Source organism: Mesoplodon mirus (assembly GCF_964341445.2).
Source record: "Mesoplodon mirus genome assembly, chromosome: 15".
Lineage (NCBI taxonomy): Eukaryota > Metazoa > Chordata > Mammalia > Artiodactyla > Ziphiidae > Mesoplodon > Mesoplodon mirus.
In genome coordinates this window covers 84,470,115-84,493,821 of record NC_138991.1, presented here as the reverse complement: position 1 = coordinate 84,493,821, position 23,707 = coordinate 84,470,115, and the positions used below count along the sequence as shown (strand labels likewise).

The 23,707-nt window shown below is 42.9% G+C and overlaps 1 protein-coding gene across 1 annotated transcript in view; it reads left to right on the top strand.

The window, feature by feature from the left end:
• SDK1 (sidekick cell adhesion molecule 1) overlaps positions 1 to 23,707 on the top strand; it is a gene marked incomplete at its 5' end in the record, with an annotated part of 846,211 nt that overhangs the window by 299,481 nt on the left and 523,023 nt on the right. The window contains one exon of the mRNA XM_082645911.1: positions 1,942 to 2,089. Within this exon, the coding sequence (XP_082502037.1) occupies positions 1,942 to 2,089 (148 nt within the window). The remainder of the gene's footprint in view (positions 1 to 1,941; positions 2,090 to 23,707) is intronic.

The window sequence follows — 23,707 nt, the reverse complement described above, 5'->3', positions numbered from 1 at the left end:
AATTCAATAGATAAGGCTCTGTTGAGGATTTAAAAAATGAGCAAGATGCCTTCTGTTTTATGAGTTAGCTGCTCTTAGCTTTTATCATATCCAGGTTCAGCTATTTTTTAAATAAAAGATTAAACCCAATTAGTTAAAATTTTATCAATTCATATTCAGTTCTTTCCAGTGATTTGTTTAGAAATCCTTCAGCTGCACAACAAAAAGTATGTGGATAGCATGTATTAATGCTGTAGTGAATTAATTAATTCTCTACTGGGCAGGCCATTTTGGAGAATGAAACCTTTAAAAGTAACTGGAGGGGATATCAGAATGCAGGGGCCTTGAATTTTGGTATAGTCTTTAGGAGGCTGTGGAGAGGGAAGTTGGCTGATGCAAAACATTTAATACTTTCCTAGTCCAAAATCTGTGATGGGTAGGGTCCATCTAAAATGGCCTGTAGGCTTTATAATGTTTTGAATTTACTACCAAAATGTCTCTTCATTTAAAAGAAAGCAAGAAGTGTTAAGACATTTTAAATTACATATAAATATGTTATAATAGATTTAGGGAACTCTAAAAAGCCCCTAAATTGGGATGTGTGAACCAATGATGACAATATTTTCTCATATGTCATTTTGACCCCAGTTAAGGCTTGTGGTTTTCAGTGTTACTGTATAACTTAAAATAATTTCTAGTTTTTCTACTTTTCTACAGTAATTACTAGTGACTGGGTGAGGTGCTGTTGCTATACATGTTTAGTTATAGTTTTAATTACTAGGGAGGCTTACATTTTTCTGGTGAAGTCACTCACCTAAACCTGTCTGCATAATAATTCAGAACTTTTATTCAGTTGAATAATTGAAAACATAATTCATAAATAAAAAATTAAGGTTAATACCCAAAACATATTTGAATAAGCTTAGAATTTATTATATTTAATAAATTGTTTAATATAATATCCTTGTTTCTATCCTTTACCTCTAGCGCTAGATTTTGTCTCTTTTCTCCTTGTCTTTGATAACAAATTTCACTTTACTTTAAAATAACCGTGCATATTTTCCTAATCTGTTTCATTTGTTTCATCTTTTCCTAGACTATTAAACACTGCTTGTAACATAGTCAATAATTTCTTCTGAATCACAAATCTGTTGATAATAGAGATCTTTTATGGACTGTTCCAAATTTATATGCGTTCAGACAAAAATGTAGTATATGTGCCATATCAGTGTGTGTATACATATATCTGTAGCTAATCATAATATGGAAATTTTAAAAAACTTTCAAATGGTACTGATTTAAAAATTGGCCACATATACCCACATTCTAAAGGCTGGGTTTTTTTTCCTGTGATCTCATTTTTTAAATGTTGTAAACCAGTAGCACAAAGACTGGAACAAAACCTACCTGCCCCCAATTAAGTCAGTAGTATGGGGTTTGGAGAACCCTCTAAAACTTAATCAGGGGTTAAATATTTCTCCCAAAAGATCTTTTAGGGAGCATTCACCCCAGAAACAAAGAAAAGGAGAAACTGAGCAGGACAGCAGCAGGTGCCTGGGTAGAACCAGCTGGAGAGATCTGGGAGCCGGGGGATGTCTGAAATCATTTTATTATCATTTCTGGGAAAATGCTTCATGTGGCATGAGGATGCTTTTCCACAATTTATTTCAATATTAAAATTGGTTGCAAACATTTCATTGTATTGTTGCAGCGACACAAAGACCATGAAGTTCTGCTGATTCACGCACTTCATGGGTACTTTGGAGGCACGTGGCTTTGCCTTATGCTCCACTTTACCACCCAGTCTGCACTCATCAGCATTACTGCTCGCCTCTGGTCTCCCTGCTTAATTATAGCAACACTGGTGACTTTGCAATAAAATATAGTTATTTCCATCTTTGACCTCCCGCTCCCTCAAAAAAGAATTTTCTGAAACTTAAAAGGTCTGATTTTTCTTTGCAGATATGGGAAATTTCATGGATACAGATCAGAGAAAAATGGTCTCTCAAGGACATGCAGCCATACTCAACTTACTGCCCATCACCAGCTGCCCCAGCCCTCAAGTGACCTGGTTCAGAGAAGGGCACAAGATTATTCCAAGCAACAGAATGTAAGTCGTTCCAAACTTTAAAGTTTAAAATACATCTCATGACACTTGTTGGTACCATTTACATATTAAGTGTACCAATTAAACTTTGAAAAGACTAACCTGGTCTAGTAGACCTACCTCAGTCCTTAATAAACAGCTATTTTAAGGCTGGCTTGGAAATTTTTAAGCAGTTTAAGAAAATGGTCATGTAATATTATTCTTTAATATGCTGCATAGCCTAACTAAAGCACCTTTACATACTCTTTATGGTATTTTTTTTTCCTTTTGGAATGCACTTTTTGAGATGTCATTTTCATCCTGAGCTGTGTTTAGCTCCAAGTACTAATTTAATGAGCGCTCGTATTTACTGATAGAGCTGTGGGGTTTTCTCCCTCTTTTACTGAGCCATGTTTGATGCTACTTTCTCTGATGATAAAATAGTAATTGCTGCTTATTTCTCTTTGTCCTTTTATCCTACTATGACAGTTTTATTTCCTTTTGTCTAATTAGTGGTTCACCCATCTATTGCAGAGTAGTTGTTTTGTGATTAGTTAAGCATTATTTCAAGGTGTTCTTGCCTATTTCACATTTAAGATATTTATCTAATGCCAAACAGTTTCTGCATTTGGAGCTTTAAGTGATTAAAAAGAACATTTGGTATATATTTTATAAGTGGGCATTTTGCAATGTAATTTAAAGATAACATACTGAATATAAAGGCTTTGAGGATGGACATTTCTGAAAGAACTGTGAAATGCTATAAGCTTGGGCTAAACGTCAAATATTTATGCCATCAGTTGGTCGCACTCAGACAAAAAAAAAATTGTGAGAAGAAAATGCGCTCTTTTTCCCCCAGAAGGGATATGTGAAGGCAATTTGCTGAACAGTTTTCAAATGTGCTTTCTCCTCATCTGAGCATCCATGCAGTCCCTTCTCTAAGTCCAGTATCCCTGCTCGTCCACTTGGGCATCAGAACTCTGCTTGAGCCTACACAATTCTTAAGCTTATTTAGCAAATGTTTCTATTTTGGTTATTGGAAACAGGAAAAATATTGAAATACGTAAAATCTATATTTTAAGATTCTAGTAAAAATATAAATTACCTTGGAAAAATGGGATAACTTCTATCCTTTTTCTTTATTTTATTAAAAGTTGCTTACGTATCCACCTTTATATTCATTCCAACTATAACAAATGCCTCTGGAGATGGGGTGAAGCAAAGACAAGGATCAATTTCTCATTCTCTTAGAAGACTGTTAGGCTGAAAAAAAAAAAAAAGGCAGCTGAGAGAGATTCTTGTGAAATATTCTGGAAGGTCCTAGTGTTGAACACAGTGTGGCTGGGCAAAGGTGGGATGAGTGCTGGGGAAGAGCTGGTACAGGGAGGGGTGGGTAGGTTGGATTAGGCTTCCTCTCAAACACTGGAGCTTCTAACTAATGTCAACGGTGGAAGGATTATTTTAACTCCGTAGCAAACAACTACAGAGGAATTCATTTGTTAACCTATGGTCTAGCTATGTTCGTGAGACAACATTTACTCAAGAAGTATAAAAGGATACAGAATGAAATAACTCTTAATTTTATAAGCTTGTTTTTTTTTAACTTGCAAGTTCTTGCTAAAGACTGTTTAATTCCTGGTGAGCTAATAAGGCAAAGACGCTAGTAGGGCTTTAACTTAGTGTCATAGCAAACAAATGGTCTGCTTACAACCATGAAGCTATTGATGAATCTCCAATCTCAGTGGAATAATATGCCTGTATAGCTTTTTTTTTAAGAGATGAGATGAAGCTGATTATGGATATTTACACTTCTCAAGGCCCTTTAGTTTCATATTTTCCACCTTATCACCACCCCTGTATTTATTTAAGTACCCGCTGTGCAAGATACCATAAATCAGCAGTTGCATGGTTTTCTCCACAAGTTTATGCATCATTCAAAAATGTATTACTTTACACGTCTAATAACATTCAGCTTGGACATCAGATGGAAGGGCCTATATGCATTGCCTCTGCCCAGACGGTTGGCAGACAGAACTCAGATGGCATTAGATCTGTTCTGTGCCACCAGGTATCATTTCAAAATGGAACGTCTGGCTCAAAGTGTTTCGCACCTGTCGAAACAGGTCAAGCCTCTCCTCCTGCTTTTAGCCTGGTTATCTGAGGTCAGCTCCCTAACACAGGGGAGAGATGTACCTTTGTCATGGGGAGGGAGAACCTCATCTTGCCACCCCACCCCTGTATTTTTTAATATTATCTCATGACCTTAAAACTGTGAGCTTTAGGCTTTTTTTTTCATTTTCAAGGGAAACAGTAAGTTTAATGTTCCTCAACTTGAAAAATTAGTTGAATAGTCTATTAATAATTTTAACAGCAGCTATTATTTATTGAGTACTACTTTAAACATATCTTCTGTAATCCTCACATTTGCCTTCTGAGGCAGGTATAATTAGCTATCAGAACCGAAGATTGGAGATGTTAAATGACCCACCCAAGGGCACACAGCTGACAAATGGCAGAGCTGGGACTCAAACCCAGGTCTGTCTGGCTCTAAATCTCATGCTCTCTTCTGCATCAGGCTAATTCTTCTTTTCACTTTATTTTGCTGAACCTTCTTGGTGCTTTTGATTTATTTTCTTCTTACACTGATCTCAACTTTTTTTCTCCTTTTTTAGAACACCAGGTTTCGATTTGAAATGCTGTAGGTTAACCTAGGTTTGCCGTGAGCCACAGACTCGCACAAACGCACACACCCTCCTCAACAGTGAGCATCCCTGCGTGTGCATTGTTTATCCTTTCTGTATTAGGTCTGTTGGTCCCTATCTTCAGAAATTTTTGACAAAGAGAAGGCAAATGTGGCCTTCCAATTAAGGCATGGACTTTATTAAATTCGGAGGTCTAGTGGGAGACGGAGACAGAAATTTTCTCGATATAGGGATCATCAGGTACCTTAGCGCGGGGTGGACGGCAACAGGAGACATAGGGGTGGTGACCAGGTGCAGAATCCGGCACCGTGTCAGGGGCAGAGCCTCCTTGTCCTTCGGCTACATATTGTTGAATGAAGAATAGACTGTGTAGGAAAAATAGCGGAAATTCATCATCATTTCCAGAAGAGTAGTGGGACCTGGTGGTGGTACCTGAGCTGCTTCACATTCATATGAGAAAGGCTGAATGAAAAACTAACAAAGTTCTGACTGCAATTTGGGCATTGTTTTTCATTCATTCACCAAGTCCTTGTGCAGGGCATACTCTGAATAGACAGCAGTAAACAAAAGGAAGATCCTGTCCTCAGGGAGCCTACATCCACTGGAAGGAGACAGATGCCAACCTGATGAGTGTATGATATGCCAGCTGATGATACGTAGTGAGGAGAAAACAGAGCAGGATGACAGAGCGGGGGTGCAGGATGGGATGGTGGACATTTTAGACATGAAATCAGAGAACGCCTCTCGGGTACTAAACTGTGAGCAGAGCCCTGAATGGATCCAGGGAGTGAGGCATGGGGGTGTATTGGTGAGAAGAACACGTGTGAAAGCTCTGAGGGAGGACCGTGCCGGGGTGTTTGAGCAGCAGCAGGGAGGCCAGTGGGGCTGGTGTGGAGCCAGGGAGAGGGCTGGAGATGAGGTGATCAGGGCCCTGGGGCCAGATTCCAGAACCAGATTACTTAGCCATAGTGAGGAGTTGGGCGTTTGCTCTGAGGATCTGAGCAGAGGGGTGATGCAGTCTCACTTATGGTTCTTCTATTAAGATTTATGTTGAGAACAGGGACTTCCCTGGTGGCGCAGTGGTGGAGAGTCCGCCTGCCAATGCAAGGGACACAGGTCCGATCCCTGGTCTGGGACGATCCCACATGCCGCGGAGCAGCGGAGCCTGTGCGCCACAACTACTGAGCCCACGAGCCATAACTACTGGAACCCACATACCTAGATCCCATGCTCCACAACAAGAGAAGCCACCACAATGAGAAGCCCACACACCACAACAAAGAGTAGCCCCCGCTCACCGCAACTAGAGAAAGCCCGCATGCAGCAACAGACGCAACACAGCCAGAAATAAATAAATAAATTTATTTTTTTAAAAAAAGAGAGAATTATGTTAAGAACAGGCTGTAGGGTGACAGAATCAGAAGCCAGGAGGCCTGTGAGGGGTTTCTTCAGTAATTCAGATGGCTCGGATCAGGGTGGTGAGAAGTGTCAGATGCTGATACAGTTTGAAAGTAGAAACAATGGGATTTTCCATTGGACTGGATGTGGGGTATGAGAGGAGAGGAGCCATGGGTAACTCTTAAGCATTTTGGCCTCAGCAACTGATAGGAAGGAATTACCATTTTCTGAAATGGGGAGATGATTTGGGGCGAAACAGTGCTGTGTCTGTGTGCGGGGGGTTGGTGGTGGTGTCTGAAATCCGTGTCGGGCATGTTAAGTGTGATGTGATAGTAGGCGGCCAAGGGGGTCCAGTCGTTAGGTAGTTGTATATATCAGACTCGAGGGTAGCAAAGAGATCTCGGTTAAACTTGGGGGTTGGTGCTGTGTTGAGATTTATAGGTCTTTGAAGCTGTGTATGGACTACATAAGCCAGTTAGTGAAGCCCAAAGAGTTCCATCGTTTCACTTAAGATGCCCTTAGCTGCCAGTTACAGAGGATGGCTCTGGCTAAGCAAAAAGAAAATATGTTGGAGTATTTAGAGAACTACAGAACCAAACCACCAGAAGGAGAGGACAGGGTGGTAACCAGGGCTGCTCCCGAGGCCCAAGGAGCAGGGAGCAAGGCGGCACTTTCATGGCCTCCCAAGGATATCCAGGTCCTAATGCCTGGAACAGTTGAATTTGTTAGGTAACATGGCAAAGCAGGTGAAGGTAGCAGACTCCATAGGGAACTAATAAGTTGGGGAGGTGGGACAAAGGCCAGGTGGGACAGTCTCAGGCCAGGAGCAGTTAAGCTGAGGGTCTATACCCATGACCTGCACATGCCAGGCTCAGCAGCTCTTTCTCTCAACATCTCACCTTGAGTCTTTAGCTAGTGAGAGTCATGAACCCCGTACTGTAAGTGTAGGTCCTGTCTCCGCAAGTGGTTTTCACCTTCCCTGGGTATTGACCATCTAAAACGTCTTTGTTTTTATAACTCTGTCTGGCCTGCTGTTATGCAGAGCAGAAATGCAATATTGGAAAGTCTGAATCAATGAATGAAGAAATGTGAAGAAAAATCATGTAAACATCCTCACCAAAAAAGGGAAAAAAATGGCACAACAAACCTCAGGAGAAAATGGTGCTGATGAAGGAGAAATGTATCTTGGGAAAGCAAACAGTATTTTGAAAGAATTGGGAATAAGTTATACTCAGAATTATGAATTGGTAATTATAGGGTTTTTTTATCTGAGAAGATGAAAAAAGTGCATGTTTATTTTTCTGATTTACTGAATCCAAACAGTTAGTTTGCTATCTTTGGGTATCAAAGATGATTATAGCCTTGTCTTACAAATACAGTCTAATTTGATAATAAAATTGTTCTGTGTTATTTCAGTTTAGATATATGTTCTTTGTTTCCTTATATTTCTCAAAATATGAAATGTGAATGTTGATGTCATGCGGTATTTCTCTGACCCTCCGGGAGGTAATTTATGTCGGCAGTTATCAGATTAGGACGCAGAAACTTGTCCTGTGCAATTCCATTCTTTTGCTTAATTGCAGGTTCTTGTGCTCAAACTGCATCCTGTAGCCTACCTGACAGGAATGTTTAAGCACAAGTGTACTGGCATGTGTTTTCCTAGGAATGCGTGGTTTATAGATTAAATATTTCAAACCTCCAGTCAGCTTTGTGAGACGACTTGCCAGGAATGATCTGAATTGTGAAGTATGGGCAGCAAACAGCATCCCAGGTGACTTAGAAACGGTCTGACTCATGATTGTCCATGCTTAAATACTTGAACATCCATTAACCTATTACCATTTCAATTGCTGCAAGAAAGATTTGTTTAAATTAGCACTTGTATTGGAAGTCACACAACTTAATGCTTGAATGAAGTAGATCTGGTTGTAATAACATTTTTACAGTTAACTGGGTTTTCAAAATAATATGCTTTTAAAACTTTTATATTATGTTTTGTAGGCATTTTGTGAATGTTTATAGAGTATGTCTATACATGTGAATTGAGCCATATTTGGTATAAGTAAAAAAGACTAGGAGATAACGGGCTCCAGACCTGCTTCCACCATTAATTCTGACCTTGGGAAACTTACTTTCTCTCCTTTGCCTCCGTTTTCTCATGTCAAAAATGAGGAAGGTGACATGAAAGACCTCTGAGGTCCTTTCTGGTGTTCACACCAGCGGTGCTCATGGGAGGAGCGTGCTCAGGGCCAGGCCTGCCTCTCCCTCCCCCTCTTTCCTCCTCCCTGCACTCAGTAGATACTTACTGAGCACTTGTTTTGTGCCAGGCACTGTTGTAGCTGCTCGGGACAGGAAGGGGCATGAGGACATTGAAGCTTCAGCCTTCACTGAGTTATGGTCCATTGTGGAAACAGGTTAATAACCAGGGTTCTTTGGGGGATGATGAAATCTATGAGGGAAATGGAGGGCGGGAGAGGAAAGAACTGAACGGGAGGGGAGGGAGGTGTCAAGGATGCCTCTCTATGCAGGTGACATTTTAAGGTGACACTTTATTGAGTTGTCATTTACATACAACACAATGTACAGATTTTAAACACACAGGTTGATGAATTTTAACAAATGTGTACACAGGTGTAATCACCATCCTAAGCAAGTTCCCGAGGGCAGTTCTTACCCCTGGTCCCTGCCCCGCCCCACCTGCTCATCTCATTCTATTACCGTAGGTTAGTTTGCTTATGCTAGAATTGCTTATAAATAGAATCATGGCATATGAACTCTTTTGTTTCTGCCTTCGTTCATTCGACATAATTTCTGTGATATTCTCGAGGTGGTATTAATAATGATTATTACTAAATATTTTTTGAGTACCAGGCACTGTTTTAAGTGTTTTCTCTATAATGATTCATTGAATCCTCACAGCAGCCCATGGCTTGTACTGTTATTATCGTCACTTTGCTGAAAGGAACAACAACAGAGGGAGGCCAGCAGCTGGTTAGTGTTAGAGCCTTTGATTCTTGACCCCACACTTTCTTTGCCTCTGTGCTGCACTGCTCTCTCGGGCTCACGTCTGAAAGATCTAGCCGTGCACACATCTAGAGGATGAATATTCTGAACACTGGGGCCACATACATGCAAATGCAAATACAAAGCCTGTTGTATTTGCTAAACTGTTGTCTGGCGCTTAGGGCCTCGTGAACAGCGGGCAAAGAGAGTGGAAAGAGATCCTGGAGGTGCCAGAATCTGGAAAGAAATCTGAGTTTTATTCCATATACAGTGGGACGTCTTTGGAAGAGTTGTGGTTTTATTTTTTGGAACATTTTTTGAAATTGTGCTAAAATATGTGTAACATGAAATTTACCATCTTCACTGTTTTTCACTGTAAATTCAGTGGTATTAAATATATTCACGTTGTTGCACAGCCGTCACCACCACCAGTCTTTGGAGCTCTTTCATCTTGAGAAACTGCAGCTCTGTCCCCATTAAAGGATAACTCTCCACTCCCCACCCCCCCCACTCTTGGCACTCACCCGTCTACTTTCTGTCTCTCTGAATTTGACTCCAGTGGGTCCCTCATGTAAGTGAAATCATACAGTATTTGTTTTTTCCTCATTTTTAATTAAACTTATTTTGAGCTAATTGTAGATTCACATACAGTTGTTAAGAAGTAATACAGGGAGGGCTTCCCTGGTGGCGCAGTGGTTGAGAGTCCGCTTGCCGATGCAGGGGATGCGGGTTCGTGCCCCGGTCCGGGAAGATCCCACATGCCGCAGAGCAGCTGGGCCCGTGAGCCATGGCCGCTGAGCCTGCGCGTCCGGAGCCTGTACTCCTCAACGGGAGAGGCCACAACAGTGAGAGGCTGGTGTACCACAAAAAAAAAAAAAAAAAGAATCCAGGGAGATCCCACATGCCCTTTAAACAGTTCCCCTACCTGGTGAGGTCTTGTAGAGCTGTAGTATAGCATCACAGTCAGGTGAGAACTCGTAGAGCTGTGGTGCAGCATCGCAGCCAGGTGAGACCTCGTAGAGCTGTGGTAGAGCGTCACAGCCAGGTGAGACCTCATAGAGCTGTGGTACAGCATCACAGCCAGGTGAGACCTCGTAGAGCTGTGGTAGAGCGTCACAGCCAGGTGAGACCTCATAGAGCTGTGGTACAGCATCACAGCCAGGTGAGACCTTGTAGAGCTGTGGTACAGCATCACAGCCCGGTGAGATGTTAAAGAGCTGTGGTGCAGCACCATAGCCAGGATATTGATGTTGATGCACTCAAAACACAGAACAGTCCCATCACCACAGGACCCTTCACGTTGCCTGTTTATACCAGCAGCTACTTTCCCCCAGCCTTGGTCCCCACCCTAAATCCTAGCAATCATGAATCTGTTCTCCATTTCTATAATTTTATCGTTTAGAGAATGCTTTATAAATGGACTTGTGCAGTCTGTAACCTTTTAGGATTGGCGTTTTTCACTCAGCATAATTCTCTGTTTAGTTCAGGTTACTGCATGTGTGAGTGCTGGGTTCCTTTTTATTGTGTAGTTTTCCATGGTGTGGACATACCACAGTTTGTGTAACCCTTCACCAGGTGAAGGACATTTGGGCTGTGTACAGTTTTTCACCCTTAGGAATAAAGCTGCTCTAAATATTCTTGTACATGTTTTGTGTGAACATGTCTTCATTTCTCTGGGATAAATGCCCAGAAGTGCAGTGACTGGTTATATGGTATTTGCATGTTTAGTTTTTTTAAGAAAATGCCAAACTATTTCCAGAGTTACTGTACCATTTTATAATCCCACCAATGATGTACAAATGATCCAGTTTCTTTGCTTCCTCACTAGCATTCAATGTTGTCACTATTTTTTTTATTTTAGCCATCTCGATGGATATTTAATTACAACTCATTGTGTTTTTAATTTGCATTTCCCTAATGGCTAATGATGTCAAACATCTTTTAATGTGCTGATTTTAAAAAGAGCCAAGGGCTTCCCTGATGGCACAGTGGTTGAGAATCTGCCTGCTAATGCAGGGGACACGGGTTCAGACTGAGAATTTACATTTCTGAGAACTTGCTGGAATATCTACTAAGAATGGGCTTGAGGAAAAGGAATATTGAACCTAGGAGGAAATAGAATGTTAGAAATGTTGGTCTTCATTTTATTATTTTTTTCTAGTTAGGAAATGTTTGGTGATTGTAATTTTAATACATTTAAATAACAGAGAAGAAAGTAAAGACAGCAAGATGAGAACTCTGGGAATTTTTATTGAGAACGGCTGCAGAGAAATGGTGAGGATCCGTGAGGTCAGGGGGTTGGGTTTTTTCCTTAACGTGGGAAATAACAGAGAATACTCATATGCTAATGGAAATTCTCTCCTAGAGAAGGAGAGTGTGAGGATGCAGTAGAGTGTGAGTGAGGGGCAGAGCCCTGGAGAAGGTAGAGGCTGGGTGGCACGGGCACCCGCGTCACCAGCACGTGCACGAGGGCCCCAGTGTGGTGTGGTGCACAGGCTTCACCACTCTGTATGACAGCCCATCAAGGGACAGCCTTTGATAGAGTCAAGGGCAGCTTCCACTACAGGACAGGGCCTGATATGGGTTTGGACGTGTGTTGTCTGGCAGACATGCTTGTGGAAAACTGAGGGTTTTCTTGTGGATTTTTATTTCCTCTGTGAATACTGGGATGAGGTTATAAGTTTAGAGTGAAGTGTGACACAAGAAGAGAGGTGAAGGTATTCAGTAATTATCTGGAGAGTCAAAAGCAAATTGAGCAACACGCTAGACTTAGGGGACCATTTGAGTACAGTGGCACCTTTGCGGTCTGTGATCATGGATTGTCGCAGTAAAGTTGTAGAGAAGGCAGCTCTACAAAGAAGGATGAAGTGCAGCCTGTCATGTGGGACCAAGAAACAAGCACGTGGAGGGTTTGCAAATGGGAGGTGGCTCTTGGTTGTCTGGGAGTCGTGTAAGGGAGGAGGTGATGGGTGGTCCAATTCAGCAGAGTCAGGAGACTGCAGCCTGTGAAGTGGAAGGATACCTGAGTGGGGGACTGAGCGGAAGTGGGTGCTCTGGGCACCTCAGAGCCTCCTATCCTCACCGTGACCTCTCCAGCCAGTCCCTTCCATTGGAAGGGATCAGGTGATGCAGTCCAGGAGGGTGGTCAAGTTAAATTCTCAGGGGGTAGACTTTGGCCCTTGGTGAGTCAGGATGGGTGTATGCAGGTGAGGGGTGCGGACCAGCAGATGGACTTCTCCCAGTTGGACTCCTGAGGGACACAGCTTCATGCAGCTTCTTGGAAGTCCTCCTGAGGGTCAAGCACAGCTACACAGCTGGAGTCAGTGGGATCAAGCCCTCCTTGGTCTGTGCTCTCTCCTCCTGTCCCTCCTTCCTGCTTACCTGTGATGACACACACATCAGGAAGGGCTCTGTTCCCCAGAAGAACTGGGCTTAGACATGGGGCATTTGAGGGCTAGACTTCAGAATGGAATTTCTGTAGGGGCTGGCAAGGTTTAGGGGGTGACCGTGAGCATGGGGCTGAGACGATGTGGAGGAAATGTGAGAGTGGACAGAGACGTGGGTGCTGAGCCGTGCAGGGTGACGGCAGGAGAAGGAGCTGGGGGCAATGGAAAGCCAGGAGCCTCCTTCCTCAGTCAGTGGGCGGAGGAAGGGGACACCTCGGGAATAAACAGTGCTGTAGCTGGGTCACCTGGGCTTCAGAGGAGCTGGGGTTTGCAAGGAGGAAGAGAAGACATGGTTAGCGCCTGCTGGTGGCACAGAGGGGGCTTGCTCTGGGTAGACCAGCACAACGAAGACCTCCCTGGACTGCTCCTCTGGGTGTTTGGCTCCAACATCTGCAGCTTGGAATCCCACCACTGTAGACTGAGTGTCTGTGTCCCCTCAAATTCCTGTGTTGAAACCTGATCCTCACTGTGGTGGTGTTAGGATGTGGGTCCTTTGGGAGGTGCTTAGGTCGTGACGGTGGAGCCCCACACTGGGATGAGAGACCCCAGAGAGCTCGCCCCGTCCACCACGCGAGGACACAGCAAGAAGGCGGCCATCTGTGAACCGGGAAGTGGGTTCTCACCAGCCCCTTGATCTTGGACTTCCCAGCCTCTAGAACTGTGAGAAATAATGTTTTTGCTTATGAATGACTTAATCTGTGGTATTTTGTGTTAGTGGCCTGAATGGACTAAGACGCCCACCCAGGGGCATCTCTCTATCCTGGGGGCAGGTCACGTAACCTCACAGCACCTCTGCTTCCTTTAGGAGCGGGAGAATGGTCTCTTCCTCCTGGAGTTGTCAGGAGATTTAACCAGAGATAATGGAGTGAGAAGTAATTTACCACCTCATGTTCAAGGATGCGAAGACAGTACATGCTACATGTCACCCGCATGACATTGCATGTAGTGATCATGTCCTGATGCTTGCTTCAGAAAGTCCTGTATAGACGTGGCTGAGTGCATGGCTGTACCTGTAGGTGTCTTCCAGGAGTTAGAGCCAGCTGGGAAGGAGGGACCCAGGGGAAGAGAACGTGCTGGAGCCCTGGGGCACAGCACCTCTGCCTTAGCTCCTGTACATGCTCCATGGGCTTTCCCAAGTGCTGATTTCTAAAGCCTAGAAAGTTCTTTTTGTTGTGGTCGTTCTAACCACACCAGGAGGAGTCCCATCCTCTGAGCTGATATTATCCTGGAGACTAGTATTAATGTCCACAGAAGCAGGTGAAAGGTTGGAGGCACTGCGTCTCTTTGTTGAATGGCATACAGAGTGCTGACCCAGGCTCCAGCTCATTGTGCTTTATCCTGGAGCCTCACCCTGCACAGTGAGAGGAGGGCTAAGGTCGTTGTGAGAATTTCACATTTTCTTTCAGGTTGTTAGTCATTGTGACACTGTTGTATGAAGGGTTACCTTATAAACAGTAGACCAGGTTATAGGCTACACCTGGCAGCAGCCAGGTATTTAAGTGTGAGGCCTGCATCATGATGCAATGCAGATGGACGTAATGAAGGTCACTGGGCATGTGCAGGCAGCTGACCCTGCACCTGCTGCTTTGGGAGTCAGGGTCCATCACAGCCAGAGGACCATTCCCGTGCACAGGGAATAGCCTGAGGGATGGGCGAGGGCATCTTACAATTACTTGGTTCCGTTTGAGTTGACAATGTGGTGTTTAACTCTAATGACAAGAGTTTAATATTCTACATACCGATTTTTCATTTGAAAATAAAATACCACTTCATTTTACATGAGCAGATCTAGTGACAATAATGAATTTCTTTACAAATATTAGCCTATTATACATCTTAGGTCAGTTGCACATAATTGCATCTCACCAACTCTACATAATACTTTACTTAAAACTAGGATAATGAAAATAGTTTCTTTTTAATAAACTTATTTATTTTATTTATTTATTTTTGGCTGCGTTGGGTCCCTGCTGCTGTGCGCGGGCTTTCTCTAGTTGTGGTGAGTGGGGGCCACTCTTGGCCGCAGCGCGCAGGCTTCCCACTGCGGTGGCCTCTCGTTGTGGACCACAGGCTCCACGTGTGCGGGCTTCAGTAGTTGTGACTAGCAGGCTCCAGAGCGCAGGCTTAGTAGCTGCGGCGCATGGGCCCAGCTGCTCCGTGGCACGTGGGATCCTCCCCGACCAGGGCTGGAACCCGCACTGGCAGGCGGACTCTCAACCACTGTGCCAGCAGGGAAGCCTGAAAATACAGTTTTAATGAACAGTAAATGCTGAAGTTGCCAAGCCTAGAATGTGTTAGTTCGAATCATACCTCACTCTTTTTTAGCTCTTACATCTGTATCTACATTATGTTTTGAAATGGCAACAATCATGAGCAAGAGGCATTTTTTTTTGAATTTTATTTTTTTTATACAGCAGGTTCTTATTAGTTATCTATTTTATACATATCAGTGTATATATGTCAACCCCAATCTCCCAGTTCATCCCACCCCACCACCCCACCACTTCCCCCCTTGGTGTCCATACATTTGTTCTCTACATCTGTGTCTCTATTTCTGCCTTGCAAACTGGTTCGTCTGTACCATTTTTCTAGATTCCACATATATGCGTTAATATATGATATGTGTTTTTCTCTTTCTGACTTACTTCACTCTGTATGACAGTCTCTAGATCCATCCACATCTCTACAAATGACCCAATTTCATTCACTTTTATGGCTGAGTAATATTCCATTGTAATATATGTACCACATCTTCGTTACCCATTCGTCTGTCAATGGGCATTTAGGTTGCTTCCATGACCTGGCTATTGTAAATAGTGCTGCAATGAACATTGGGGTGCATGTGTCTTTTTGAATTAAGGTTTCCTCTGGGTATATGCCCAGTAGTGGGATTGCTGGGTCATTTGGTAATTCTATTTTTAGTTTTTTAAGGAACCTCCATAATGTTCTCCATAGTGGCTGAATCAATTTACATTCCCACCAACAGTGCAGGAGGGTTCCCTTTTCTCCACACCCTCTCCAGCATTTGTTGTTTGTAGATTTTCTGAGGATGCCCATTCTAACTGGTGTGAGGTGATACTTCACTGTAGTTTTTTTTTTTTTTTTTTTTTAATCAATTATTTATTTATTTTTGGCTGTATTGGGTCTTCGTCGCTGTGCGTGGGCTTTTCTCTAGTTGCGGAGAGTGGGGTCTACTCTTTGTTGTGGTGAGCGGTCTTCTCATTGCAGTGGCTTCTCTTGTGAAGCACGGGCTTTTAGGCACGTGGGCTCCAGTAGTTGTGGCTCGCAGGCTCTAGAGCGCAGGCTCAGTTAGTTGTGGCGCACGTGCTTAGTTGCTCTGCGGCATGTGGAATCTTCCCAGACCAGGGCTTGAACCGGTGTCCCCTGCATTGGCAGGCGGATTCTTAACCACTGTACCACCAGGGAAGTCCCTCACTGTAGTTTTGATTTGCATTTCTCAAATAATTAGTGATGTTGAGCAGCTTTTCATGTGCTTCTTGGCCATCTGTATGTCTTCTTTGGAGAAATGTCTATTTAGGTCTTCTGCCCAGTTTTTGATTGGATTTTTTTTTTTAATATTGAGCTGCATGAGCTGTTTATATATTTTGGAGATTAATCTTTTGTCCGTTGATTCATTTGCAAATATTTTCTCCCATTCTGAGGGTTATCTTTTCATCTTGTTTGTAGTTTTCTTTGCTGTGCAAAAGCTTTGAAGTTTCATTAGGTCCCATTTGTTTATTTTTGTTTTTATTTCTGTTACTCTAAGAGGTAGGTCTAAAAAGATCTTGCTGTGATTTATGTCAAAGAGTGTTCTTCCTATGTTTTCCTCTAAGAGTTTTATAGTGTGCAGGAGGCATTTTAAAATATGTTTATTAGTGTGTACTACTAAATAATATGCTTCCTTATGGCTGTCATATATCTGTCTATCCCCCTTGCATATATAGTTGGTTGTTTACTACTAATTATAATCTGTAGAAGCAGATTAAGGTTTTCTTTGTCTTTTTTTCTCCCAGTTTTATTGAGATATAACTGACATATAACACTATCATTTTAAGATGCGCAACATCATGATTTGATATATATACATATATATATACTACAAGAAGTTTAGCGAATATTCCTCACAACACAGTTAAAGTGTTTTTCTTGTGATGAGAACTTTTAGGATCTGTCTTAACAACTTTCAAATATACAATATAGTACTGTTGACTGTAGTCCCCATGCTGTACATCACACGCTTGGGACTTATTTGTCTTATAACTGGAAGTTCATACCTTTGGACCACCTTCACCCTTTGCCTGCCACTGCCCCACTCTGGTAACCAACGGAATACTAGCAAACAGAATCTAACCATACCTTTGCCCATTTTGTATTGGATTATTTCTTTGTCTTTGAAGGCCCAGAAACTTAGCACAGTGCTTGGCCATACTTACTTAATGTTTATTGGATGAATGGATAAGTATTTCTTGGATGAATAAATAAATAGTAGTACTTGGCTCATTCTGGGGAGATGGTGTGGGACTGAAGGTCTCAGTCCCAGCTTTGTCCCTTAGTAGCTGTGTGACCCTGGGCAAGTCTTTTTTGACTATTGCCAACAAAGATGATGTAATGGGATATCTCAAACGGAAATAAGGGTACCTACCCCACCACACTCTTGGAATTATTATGGGGAGCATTTATTTGATGGATAGAATTACAGATGTGAAGACACTTTCTAACCTGTAAAGTAAATGTAATGTAGTGGTGTTATTATCCTCCCCTCTTCTGCTCGTTATCCTAAGTATATAAATGAACATGCATTAGTATTCAAAGGCAACTAACTAATCACCTCATTGGAACTATGGATTTTTTAGTTTTTTTTTTAATATAAATTTATTTATTTATTTATGTATTTTTGGCTGCGTTGGGTCTTCCTTGCTATGTGCAGGCTTTCTCTAGTTGTGGTGAGCGGGGGCTACTCTTCATTGTGGTGCACGGGCTTCTCATTGCAGTGGCTTCTCTTGTTGTGGAGCATGGGCTCTAGGCGCACAGTCTTCAGTAGTTGTGGCTCGCGGGCTCTAGAGCACAGGCTCAGTAGTTGTGGCACACGGGCTTAGTTGCTCCGCGGCACGTGGGATCTTCCCGGACCAGGGCTCGAACCCGTGTCCCCTGCATTGGCAGGAGGATTCTTAACCACTGCGCCACCAGCAGTGACTTTTCAGTCCTTGGTTAGCGGTACCTGCGGTACTAGAATACAAGGAGATGTGCCCCTCCCGTCTCCCCTTCCGTCCTTCCTCAGTTAAAACGTCCTTGGGAAATTGAAGCCAGTCTTAATGTTGGCTGGGTAATTAGGGAGGCATTTCTACCTGTGCATCTAATGTATAGTTTATTACTCAGTCAAATATAAGTGACTTTTATTAGCTTCTCTTTTAGATTAGGAATATCAGTGTTACTCTTCCTAAATACAGGTCATTTATTCATTCACTTATCTGTCCACTGAACAAGTACCGAATTGCACTGGTGTCATCCATGGAAGCTACTCCTGAAGCACCAAATTCCCTGTGAAGGAAATATGCTCTGGGCTCTGGCCAAGGGGTACCGCCGGAGTGAGTCAAGAAGACTTTGTAACACTGTCCCATTCGTAACCTAGAGGCAGGGCCTGGCCTGTAAGGGCAGCTTGTGGTGATGCTCCAGGATGTGCGTCGCCTGCACACCCATGGAGAGCCAGCCGTCACGGTGTGACTCACCTTTCACTTGCACCTGGGGACTCTGTGTCCCGGCAAGCCTGCTCCCATCTGGTTTTATCCCTGGGTCTTCAGGCAGAAATATTGCATACCACCGTGAAGTTCTCCCGCACAAAGAAGGAGGGGAAAGGAACTCCAGGAAGGAAGGGATGTTCTTAGAGCTCAGAGGAAGTCGCAGGACGTGTGTCCCACTCCAGGGCCTTCGTGCACCTCAGGCCTGGGGCCGTAAGGAGCTGAGAACTGGAGAGATCAAGGCAGTGGGGGCAAGGAGAGGGTCAGAGGTCACACAGATGGGCAGTGGCCCACTGGTACCGTTGGCAGCCTGTGTCCACTGGGTGCCCTCTTTGTGGGAGGAGAGGCAGCATTGCCGGAGATCCTGTGTATGGAAGTGGTCGAGGAGCATAAGTAGAAGCAGGGGCGGTCCTGTGGGGGTGTGAGGTGTGTGAGGGGCAGGATGGGCTTTGGAAAGCACTCTGGGTTTAAGCAAGAAGAGCTGACTTTGAGGACCAGCTGTACTCTTTGATCATTTTCTGATCCTGGGCAGGCCTAACTTAACATTTGGGGGACTCAGCTTTTTCACACATAGAATGGGGTAAAGCCAATCCTGTGAATGTCTGACGTGAAAACGTTTTGCGCCCCCATTTGTTGGCTGGGGTTCTGCCGGGAAGTGGAGGGAGCTGGCTGTCCTTGGGGATGCAGGTCTGCGGGGCAGGGTAGGTGAAGTACAGCCAGTGCGGACGCTGCAGAGGGTCCTGCGCAGCTCTTTTCTTTCTGCAAGACTGCTCTAAATCTTCATGGCATCCAGCAAAGAAAGCAGAGGAAGTCTTATCACACCAATTTTGTGGATGACTGCATGGGGGAAGAAAGTGGCTACGTGATGTAAGGTCAAACCTACTTTAGTGATGGAGCCAAGGATAGAGTTGAGCACCTGATTGATGCCTTTCTGGTTATTTTCGTGAATGTTGATGGCAGAGTTGATCTCAGCTTGTCCAGAAGGGCAGGGGTTTGCAAAGGGGCCCGCAGTTGGCATTTGCCACCCGTTCTTTGACTCCACGATGCCACATGTAGCCAGGTGTCCTAGGGTAAGTCTCTGACTTCTTTGAGGCTCCCTTTGTTCTTCTGGAAAATACAAGTGATGATATAGCAGCCTGCCCACCTCACAGGACTTTTATTTTTGTGTGTGATATTCAAATATGGTAACAGATATGATAGCCTTTTGTGAATTACAAAGTGTCATGTCTGTGTAATGTGGAATCATTTCCTCATGAGGGCTCATTCTTCGCTGTCATCAGATCTGACCAAAGCCTAGTTAGATCTAATTGCTGGAGTATTTGCATCCAGATGACAGTCCCTAAAGTCACGGTCATCATTCATCCATTCAGTCTGTCCACCAGTCAGCACTGTGCTAGGATCTGGGGATAAAAAGATCAGTACGATGATTCTGGCTCAAAAGGGCTCACACTCTAGTGAATGGATTGTAGCATTTGATTGTAGTTCATCCTGTATAGTCTTTAAAAAAAAAAAAGCTGTATTGAGATGTAACTCACTTATCATTAATTCTTTTTAAAAAATATCTTTCGGGACTTCCCTGGCGGTCCAGTGGTTAAAACTCCACGCTTCCCCTTCAGGGGGTGTGGGTTCGATCCCTGGTCAGGGAACTAAGATTCTGTGTGCTGCGCAGCGCGGCCAAAAGGTAAAAATTAGAAAAAAGTTGTTTTAAAAGAAAGAATATATCTTCTGAACTGTATACTCAGTGGTCTTTAGGGTATAGTCGACCCTCCGGACACCTGCTTCCTCTGTATCCAAAGTCAACTGACCACGGACTCCGTGTAGTACTGTAGTGTTTACTATTGAATAATATCCACGTATAGGAGGACCTGCACAATTCAGACCTGTGTTGTTCAAGGGTCAACTGTATTCACAGAGTTGGGCAATCATCACCACTGACAGAATATTTCCATCACCCTGAAAGAAAGCCCCATACCCAGTAGCTGTCGCACGCCGTCCCCCGTCCCCCCAGACCCTGGCAGCCACTCATCTACTTTCTGTCTCTATGCATTTGTCTGTTCTGGACGCTTCATATAAAAGGAATCATATACTCTGTGGCTTGTTGACACCTGACACCATGTATAGTCTTTACTCAGTTGTTTCTTTTCTATTTTTTCCCCTTTTTTCTTTTTTGATGTTTCACTGATAATCATTAAATATTTCATTGAATCTTCTTTTTTACTTTCACTGATCATCATTAAATGTTTCTTTTTTTTTTTTTACAATTTTATTGGAGTATAATTGCTTCACAATGGTGTGTTAGTTTCTGCTTTATAACAGAGTGAATCAGTTATACATATACATATGTTCCCATATCCTTTCCCTCTTGCGTCTCCCTCCCTCCCACCCTCCCTATCCCACCCCTCCAGGCGGTCACAGAGCACCGATCTGATCTCCCTGTGCTATGCAGCTGCTTCCTACTAGCTATCTATTTTACATTTGGTAGTGTATGTATGTCCACGCATTGGATCTTTTTTTTTTCCGTAACTTTCTTGAGCTAAGTTCTATGTGGGTAAAGAAAAGACATTTCTTCATTTCTTTAAGAAATATTTACCAGATGCTTCCTTTGTGTCAGACACTCTAGCAGGTTATGATGCCACCTGGGTCCCTATTTTCACAGAATTTACAGTCTGATAAGGGTAAACAGATGCAAAATGGGCAAACGAACAAACACATCAAGAGAATCAACCCTATCCAAGGATATAACATTGAGATGAAAACTTGAAGAGAGAGAAGGAGCCAGTGACATGAAGAAATGGGGCTGGATGTTCTGGGTGCAGCATTGGCAAAGAAGCTGAAGTGAGAAAGAGCGTGGTGGTCTAAGATCTGAAAGGAATCCATCCACGTGGCGACAGTGGGTGGAATACTCCAGATGACATCAGGGCCCCAGTCATGTGGCTATGGAAAAGGGTTTGGGTTTTATACTAAGTGCAGTGGAGGGACATGGAGGGTGTCATGATCTGATTTGCTTTAAGAAAAATCTGGCTGCTTTGTGAAGACTTGATGGTAACAGTGGAAATGGAATCCTTAGGAAGTTTTTGCAAACATCTTATTTTGCAAATGAGGTACTGGTAGCTTGGATTAAGACAGGGCAGAGGAAATGGAGAAAGTGGACAAATTAGAGCTATCAGTCAAAAGTATAATCAACAGTTATATTCAACAGTGTGAATAAGTCATAACAGAATAAGGATTAAAAAAGTAGAATCAATAGGGCTTACAGATGAATTGGGTATGCAGTGGAGTCAGGCTTTTTGTTTCTGATTTGAGCCTTGGGTATATATTTACTGAAATAATGACAACTGGATAAGAATGCTTTTGGGTCATGATAAGTTTGAGAGAGATGCTTATGAAGAATCAGCATAGAAAGATCAACTTTTAGATCAACAATTGGATGTACACAAGTGTGGAGCTCAAAGGAAAGATCGAAGCTTGAGATACAAAATTGGGCATCGTCAGTATACAGGTGGTATTTAAAACCATGAAAAGGGTGAGCTCTTCTGGGGAGAGAGATACTAGACGGGAAAGAAGAGAAGCCGGCTCTGAGAACATTATTTCTCAACATTTAGAGAAATAAAATGCCCACAGAAAGAGACAGCAGGAGGGGACGAGGCAACCAGGAGTGTCTGATGTCATGGAATCACCAAGAAAAGAACAGTTTACCGGGATCCAGCCCACACATAGTCTGAGTCAAGAGAACTTGAATTCCAGGACAAACAAACTAAGGAGTGGGAGAGGAGGAGGGGAAGAGGAGATCACAGGAGAAGCTCTAGCAAAGCAGAGGAGGAGAAAAGGCAGTGTGCGGCAGAAAAGGGAATAGCGGAGAAAGAGGGAAAAGCCTATCATTTTATAGCTTTCATCACCTTTCGGGTAAAACCCGCACACAATGGACTCAGTTCTGCAGCCTGGTTGGGAAGAGGTCCAGTTTTCCTCTCTGCCGTAGCCATAAATTAGAAGGTCCTCTCGAAAAAATGTGTTGTGGACAGATTAGAAAGTTTGGGATCAAAACAACCATAACAGCCTAGTTCATGCTTCACCCAGGATGATTTTTCTTGGTGTTTTAGTGCTCGGTCTTTATCATCGCTGACGGAATTGTACTGTTTTGCCTTGGAAGGTTGTAAATGGGGAGTAATCCTTAGAACTGATTTATCTTTGAAAGCATGAATCTCCTTCAGTCTAGACGTGCCCGTTCATTATTAGGCAAGATAAAGTATTATATCCAGGAGATAAATTATGTCCTTTGGTTATATGTACAATGTGTATACTTTATTTTCGTAGTCAGAGTCTATAGTTTAATGCATGAAACAATTTTGTGTATTACCTATGCTGAGTACTCTTGGGTATTTAGAAATTGCCTATGTGAAGTCTACCCATTTTAACACATGCCTTTCATTCAGTAAAGTCATTGGGAAATCATTATTGCCTACTCTGAGGGTCTAGATCACTATTTACCAGTGCTCCGTGGAGCTTAGTATTCTTTCTGAAACCTGTGTCACGCCAAGTACTTTACACAACTAAGTTACTATCAATAGTCTTATTAACTTTTTCTTATTTTAAAACTAGATATATATGGAGAAATCATAGTCTGTTTTGAAGCTGCTGTGTATGGGTTAATAGTATTGAATTAAATTTTAGTTAAATTTAAGAATTTGGTCTGTGGAAATGGATGTAAAACAGTACTTGTGTTAATTAAAGTTGTAGAGGAAGGAGGAATTGGCAACCTGCCGATGGCTTATCTCTGGTCTTTAGTTGTGAGTGGAGCGTCTAGCTGTTTAGTGCCTGGCTTTCATCTCACACACTCTATATGAATTTAAATAAATTGTAAATGCCCCAGATAAGTTTTAGTCATTTCTTTGATCTAATGATGAAATAAGGAATTGTGGCAATGATGGAAAATTTGAAAAGCATCTAATGATTAAAAATTTTTTAAAATACTGCTTCTAAATATTTAGTGGAAAATGTCCTTAGCATTTTCTGTTATCTTCCTATTCTTCTTACCATGGTTAGGAAGGATAATAGCTACAGCTTGAAAAGAAGCAACACAAAATGGTGGCTAAGAATATGAACTCTGAAATCACATGGCCTGAGTTCAAACCCTGCTTCTGCCATTTAATGGTATGTGACCTTGGGCGCATACTCAGCTTCTCTGTGACTCAGTTTCCTCTTCTGTGTGGCTGGAATAACAACAACCCCTGCCTCACAGGACTGTGCAGGCACCTGTCCATTTAGAGGGCTTGGACCAGCTCCTGGATCATGTAAGAGCATCATAGCTGTTAGTGGTTCTTATTTCTCTCATTATTATTACTTAGTTGAGGGTTTCAAATA